At 33.2% G+C, this 7,598-nt stretch overlaps 1 protein-coding gene across 1 annotated transcript; it reads left to right on the top strand.

Moving 5' to 3' along the window:
• Positions 1-4,702: 4,702 nt before the first annotated feature.
• Positions 4,703-6,400, top strand: LOC108986812 (putative UDP-rhamnose:rhamnosyltransferase 1). Its single transcript, XM_018959575.2, has one exon. It carries the CDS (start codon positions 5,384-5,386, stop codon positions 6,167-6,169), a length of 786 nt encoding a protein of 261 aa, XP_018815120.1. The 5' UTR covers positions 4,703-5,383; the 3' UTR covers positions 6,170-6,400.
• Positions 6,401-7,598: the final 1,198 nt, after the last annotated feature.

The raw sequence follows: 7,598 nt of genomic DNA, 5'->3' as shown, positions 1-7,598 counted from the left end.
GATCAAATTTGTTGCCCTCTCTGTAAAACTGAACCTGAGAACATCTCCCATCTGTTTCTTAATTGCATTTTCTCTAGAATAATGTGGAGACATTCTAAATGGCCAATTGATTCATCCATGTTTGCAAATCATCCAATTTCTAACTGGATTAGTACAATTATTAATCCAGTGTCCAGCCTAAAAATTCCTGTAGATGAGGAACATGAATTCCAGATTTTTGCCTCTGTAGCAATGGATCAAATTTGGTTCACAAGGAATAAGTTAGAACATGAAAAGGTCTCTTCCTCAGTATCAGAATACATGGATATTGTTCTTAAAATATCTCAACAACATCTAAGAGCATGGTCAGAACGAGAACATCAGATTGAGGAAAATGAAGTAAGACAACCAGCAGATTATCACCTCATCAATTTTGATGTCGCCACAAGAAATGAAGGTTCTATTCTTGCTGCACTCTGTTGAGCAGAAAATGGTGAGCTGCTCTTTACAATAACTGATCTAATAAGCAAGGTTAGTTCAAATGTTGGAGAAGCATCAGCAGCTTTAATGGCTGTTAAGGAAGCAGAAAAGTTGCAGTTAGAAAAAATAATCTTAGAAGGTGATTCCAAAGTCACTATTCAAGCAATCTCCAATGCATCAGAAACACAAGATTGGACCATGAGCCCTCTTATCAACGACATCAGGCATAAACTTGAGTCATTCAAAGATTGGAAGGCTAGGAAAATTCATCGATCCCAAAATCGATGTGCGCATAATCTAGCGCAATGGGCAGCAGAAGTGCAAGCCTTTGGAAATATCCCCCTAATCCAAATTCCACCGTCATTGCTACAATTTCACAGTGGAAAGGATCCTCCTAAATAGTTTGTATTTTATAATTTCCAGTTTCTTAAGACTATTATGTATGCACCTTTTATCGTTTAATGAAGACTTGCTTTAAAAAAAAAAAATAATAATAATAATAAGGGTGTATAGACTCTCACCAAGCAGTACTTTAGAGATAATAAAAATTTAGAATATATAGAAAAATTCATTTTGGTAAAAATAAATTAATTCTAATTAACTACTGGCTATAAACTAGCTTGGTCATTTACTTGTATTGTTGTGATGTTAAAGATCATCAAATGGCCTAGAATATTATATCGTAGTTATTACTAAATCAGTCAATAAATTAGAAATAAGAATAATGCTACATACATTCATGTAATGTGTAAATGTCATGCAGTCGTTTTGAAAAAGAGTGGAGTCCACTCATAAAAAATTAATTTCTTTTCATGTAGATCTCATATTTATTTACCTTTTTCAAAACGCTTACACACTCACGACTGCAAGTATATTTCTCCAAATCATGTGGTTCTTCATGTACTACTTCAGCACTCCCAATTCTGAGGTCCTGTATGATAGGGCGTGATAGTGATGAAAACAGATATTGACGTGTATTTGTGTCCATGAATGCAAACTCGACCATCATGTATATTTATACCCCATTTTTTTCGTTTCGTAAAACACTTTTCTAGATTGGTTCGAGGTTTCCATTTTGTAAAAACTGAAGAGTATGAATGAGATATGGCGGCACATCATCTTATGGAAAATAAACTATTAATCCATAAAAAGGACAAGATTATTCATTCTTGTCATTTGATAGGAAGATAGATAAGTTTATTACTTTTTTAAAATCCTTTTGAAAAAATAAAATCATATAAAGTTGTGAACAAATGAAAGAAGTCCAAAATATTAAGGCTGCATTTGGATATTGACTTGAACTCAGTTGAGTTCAGTTTTTTATGAATAGTAATGAGTTAAGTAGTAGAGAGAATTATGTGAGACCCATCTAAAGTTTAAAGTGTGTTTGGATGTTAAGATAAGTTTAGTAATTTTATGAAAAGTTGAAAAAAGTTGTGGATCACACGTATAAAGATGTGTTAAGTTGAAAAAGATTATGAGTCCCAAATGTAATGAGGTTTTGAGTTGAGATGAGTTTAATAATTTAAGTGTTGAGTGTTTAGATATTAGACTCATCTTAAAATTAGACTGAATTTAATTGAGTTCAGTTGAATCTTGCAACTTAACACAACCTAAAAGTCCAAAACGCTTAATCATAAATTCACGAAAAGTTAAAGCAAAGAAGATGACAGATTCCAAGAAATATAAAAAAACAGAGATTATAAGGGAATCTGATCATGAAAATAACAACTGGGAGGGTCAAGCCAGCTTTGTAGAGTCCTAAATCCAACCTTAACACAATTTTGGAAGGACAAGGGCCCGGGGATTAATTTTCTTTCATATGTTTGGACGGCCATGGCCACCTGCATGCATGGGCATGACACTTTGTTCCTTAATTTCCCTGAGCCACCCATTTGAATGCATGCATTACTATAAATTATAATACTATTCAATTGTATATTCCATCTATTCAAACCTTACTCCAACATTCCAGAAAATTACAAATCTCATTCTTTCCTTCACAGTTTTCATGAACCCCATGTGTATGAAGACGGAGTTGGGTCCACCTTGGAACAAGGTCCCCTCAATTTTTTGAAGAAAAATCTACATACTGATATGATTTAAAAAAGAAAACTTTGACAATCTAATAAATCACTTTAAACTACGCCAGCGTATGAGTTACTTTCATAATACTTTTACCTAGACCAAGCATTTGATCTCTGTATCAAAACAAGTGCTTGAATAGTACGTACTCAAATGTATACATTTATATAAATTACTAACTGATCAATGTATAAATTTTCCTATTATAAAATTTTTATGTAGACCAAACACTTATGATCTTATATATATATATTATAATTGCTTGAGTATTAACAACTACATTCGAGTAGAAAGTACCAAGTCCTTGAATACTAGTAATTGCCTTCAACTAAAACGTGCTTAAATCTAAGAAACATACAACAAGTTATAATGCTTGGACACTTAGGTTTTGTTTGGTTATAGAGATGAGATTGGAAGAGATGAGTAATCTATAAATAGTAATAAGATATTTTATAAATAATAATGAAATGATTTGAATCAAGATGTTTTACGAGATTTTAGAAAATGAGAGAGAAAAAATTAAGTAGAAATATTATAAAATTAGACTATTTAATATTAATTTTCTTTTAGGATTTGAAAAGATTGGATTGTTTTTTATGTTCCGTTTGAAAAATTTATAATGATTAGGTAATAACTAATTGAAAAGCTAAAAATTTAAAATAAAAAGCATTTGTGTTTAAATTATGTTTGGATATTGAGATGGGATGAAATGAGTTGTGACTGTCTGTGAAACCAAACTGAACCTTAGAGTGTCTCATAATTTTGTGAGTAGAAATAGTTTGAGTGAACATATTTTATTAAGTTTTGGAAAATGAGAAGAAAAAAATTGAATAAAAATATTATAAAGTTAAAAAATAAATTGAATATAATTTTTTAATATAAATCTTGTTTTTAAATTTGTAAAAGTTATATTAATTCTTTGTGTTGAATAATGATTAGATACTAATTAAATAAAAAAATTAAAAATTAAAAATTAAAAATTATTTTATATGTAAGTAAAATTTAAAAATAAAATTATGAAACGATTTGATAATTTTGATAATTTTATATATTCAAACAAGCCCTTAGAACTTGTTTACACAGAATTCAATTAAATTTTTGGCATTCAATTATTCCATTGTTTGGACAAACATATAGAATATCAGCTCTGCTAGCTAGAATCTAGATACAGCCTGTGACGTACGGGCGTGGGTCTAACACCACGTGTTTCGACACATACATGGGTGGCATGGCACGATTTCATCCAACTGCATTTATTGCAGGACCAGTGTCTTTTATTACTTTTCTTTTTATTGTCAGAAATTGATGGTACGTTCAGTGTGTGTTTTTGACCCTTTAAAAATAGACTGGTGGTGTACGTTACATGGGTCGATATGTAAAGAGTAAGGAAAATTTGAACAACAATTCTCACCGCTCTATACCGTTTAGATTTTATTTTTTATTTTTATTTAATGATTGAAAAAATAATTTTAAATATATTGATATATATTTTTTATTTTTAAAATATTTAAATATAATTATAAATTATAAATAAAAAATAAAAAATAAAAAAAATTACAAAAACAACTAGCAATTAAAGTGAACACACTCAAAAAATAATGTTATTTTGGTTTTTTAATTTATTTTTTTATTTTAATTGCTTATGTATTTAATTTTTTTTAAATATTTTTTTATGATTAAAATAATAACTATTAGTATATTGATATATATATTTTAAAATATTTAAACATATTTAAAAAATATTTGAAAAAAAATAAAATAAAAAATACAATTTATACTAGGAGTACACCAAATGAGCAAATTAAGTTGTATTTCTTTTTAAAAAAGTTTCGAAAATCTAAGATTTATGTAAAAAAAATCAAATTGTTCACTATAAATCAATTTTTTTATATTTTGGTTTTTAACCATGCACGTGAGCTGCACGCATTCTAAACTATTGACATTATTCGAAAAGTGATATAGTGATAAAATAATTTTATTAAAATAAATTTATAAATTTATAACTTGACATTTCTCCAAATCTAATCCAAAAGCTCAAATCGTACATGCTCTTTTACAAGCAAGGAAAATTACTATGATTTCAACAACACAATTGACTTGGAAATCATATAAATATCCAAGAGACGAAAGTGTAGGCGAAGATAAAAGTAATCTCGGAACACCATCACCTCTGAAAGTAGCCGCCATGGCTGAACCTAAGAAGCAGCTTCACATAGCCATGCTCCCATGGTTAGCCTTTGGTCACATAATCCCATCTTTAGAGCTCGGCAAGCTCATAGCCTGACGAAAGGGTCATCGTATTTCCTTCATATCCACGCCTAGAAACATTGATCGCCTCCCCAAGATCCCTTCAGATGTTGCGCCTTTGATAACTTTGGTGAAGCTTCCATTACCCCATGTTGACAACCTGCCGGAGAACGCAGAGGCCACCATGGATGTACCCCACCACATAGTTCCATACCTTAAGATAGCTCATGATCGTCTTCAAGAACCTTTGTCTAAGTTTTTAGAAACTTCGAACCCTGATTGGATCATTCATGACTTTGCCCCTTACTGATTACCACCAATTGCAGCAAGACTTGGCATCTCGCGGGCTTTCTTCAGTGTTTTCAACGCATCAACCTTATGTTTCTTTGGCCCACCAAAGTTGCCGTTGTCGGCGTCGTCGGAAACAACAGACGAGCCCGACCCCAGCACACGAACAGAACTCGAGCATTTCATTGTCCCTCCCAAATGGATCCCTTTTCCTTCCGGAATAGTGTATTGGCCTTATGAGGCGAAAAAGCTCTTCGAAATCACTGAAGCTAATACGTCCGGTGTTCCGGACTTGTTTTGTGCCATGACGGTATACTTAGGCACCGAAGTCGTGGCTATTAAAACATGCATCGAAGTCGAAGCCAAGTGGTTGAATCTCTTCGGAGAGCTCCTCCATATACCCGTAGTTCCCGTCGGCTTATTGCCACCGTCGCCACAAGAAGGCAACGACAATAAAGATAGCACTTGGGATGCAATTGCTGAGTGGCTAGACAAGCAAGAGAAAGGGTTAGTGGTTTATGTAGCACTCGGAAGTGAAGTCCGACCGAGTCAAGAAGACTTCAATGAGTTGGCTCTGGGGCTAGAGCAATCGAGGCTGCCATTCTTTTGGGTTTTAAGAAAGTCAGCGGGTGGGGAATCGATTGAGCTACCGGAAGGGTTCGAGGAGCGAACCAAAGGTCGTGGGATTGTTTGGATGGGTTGGGCACCTCAGTTCAAGATTTTAGGCCACGAGTCAGTTGGGGGTTTCGTGACTCACTGTGGTTGGAGTTCAGTAACAGAAGCATTTCAGTATGGACATGTAGCACTTATCATGCTGCCTTTGAATGGGGATCAAGGATTAGTTGCTAGGTTCTTGGAAGAGAAGCAGGCAGGAGTTGAGATTCCCAAGAAGGAGGAAGATGGGTCATTTACGAGGGACTCAGTGACACAAACTTTGAGGTTGGCAATGAAGGATGCAAAGGGTCAGATATACAGGGACAAAGCCACGGAAATGACCACCATCTTTGGGAATAAGGAACTCCAGCAACGATACGTCGACAAGTTTGTTGAATTGCTTGAGAACAACAAGCACTTCATTACCAAGGGTTAGAAAGTGTGGAGATTAAGCATTATTAATATTAATTTTCAGGATCGAGTTCTTCAACATTGGTTGGGGAACATGGTTGAAGATCATGTTTTAACAATGTGATCATCACGAGGGCCGTGTCCCTCATGTTGGTTAATTGTTTTTCTGTTGTACTATTACATGACCGCTCCATTATTTTCGACTTTATCACTTTATTTTCCTAGCTATAGTTTTCTTTTCTATTGTCAAGGTATCCCTCACGCGGGTTATAGTCGAAAATAACATAGCTATATACATATAATTTATAATAGTCTTGATCGCCAATATGATTTGTGCCACTGATATTATTTATATATTTTATTAGCTTTCAATTTTTGCTCAAAAGAAAAGGTACAAATAGTTATTATTTTGTGCAATAGGAAAGTTCGTTTAAACCTCGTTTGGATGTTGAAATAAAATGTTTGATACTCCATATGATAAGGTCGATAAAGGTAGCTGGTCTATGAGATCTCATATTATTTGGGTCGGAGAAGCTCTTGCTCTTTATAAGATTCTAATGGAGCTCCAATTGTATTATTGACTAGTCATTTTGGAGTATAGGCCATATAGTTTGATTGTGATACCCCATATGATAAGGATAATGGTAGGTAATGTATGAGATCCCACATTGCTTAATACGGAAAAGTTCTAGCTCTTTGCTCTTTATAAGATTCTAATGAGGCTCTAATTGTATCATTGACTAGTCATTTTGGGCTATAGGTTTTGTGGTTTGGACCTTTCATTGAGGCGTTACAAGATGGATGAAATGAAATGAAATGATCAAATGAGAAATTTGTGAATAATAATGAAATATCATATGAATAGTAGTGATCAAATAGTATGTGAATAGTAGTAAAATGGTTTGAGTTAATATTTTATTGGTTTTGAAAAATGAGAGAGAAAAAATTGAATAGAAAAATTATAAAGTTAAAATATTATTAGAATATAATTTTTCAATATAATTTTTGTTTTGAGATTTGAAAAAATTTGATTTTTTTTTTTTTTAAGTTTGAGAAAGTTGTAATGATGAGATGAAAAAGTTGATAACTTAAAAATTTAAAATTGAAAAGTATTTTGTATTTAAGTGGTATTTGGATGTTAAGATGATATAAGATGAGATAGGTTGAGACTATCTCAACATTCAAACGACACCTTAATCATCATTGAGAATTGTACATATGTAAAAATGAATTTTTCTTATTTATCGAAAGATATTCAAAAGATCATTAGATTGCGGGAAAAGATAAAACCCTAGCCTCTCTCACCCTCTACCTTTTCTCTAGCCGATCCTTCAAACGGGAGAAGAATCTCATCGAATGGAGCGGCGCATGAGACACGCGCGGACCAATGTGCGCGCGTGACAGCCACGCGCCACCGTAAGAAGAGTTCTATCGCTGCCACCCAGGGCATTTAT

The sequence above is a fragment of the Juglans regia genome, chromosome 8 (assembly GCF_001411555.2).
Source record: "Juglans regia cultivar Chandler chromosome 8, Walnut 2.0, whole genome shotgun sequence".
Classification (NCBI taxonomy): Eukaryota; Viridiplantae; Streptophyta; class Magnoliopsida; order Fagales; family Juglandaceae; genus Juglans; species Juglans regia.
Note: the sequence above shows the minus strand (reverse complement) of the source record. Positions and strands in the feature narration are given on the sequence as shown.

Excerpts from the sequence above, each read along its gene's own strand:
- LOC108986812 (XM_018959575.2), top strand. The coding sequence starts at position 5,384 with ATGACGGTATACTTAGGCACCGAAGTCGTGGCTATTAAAACATGCATC.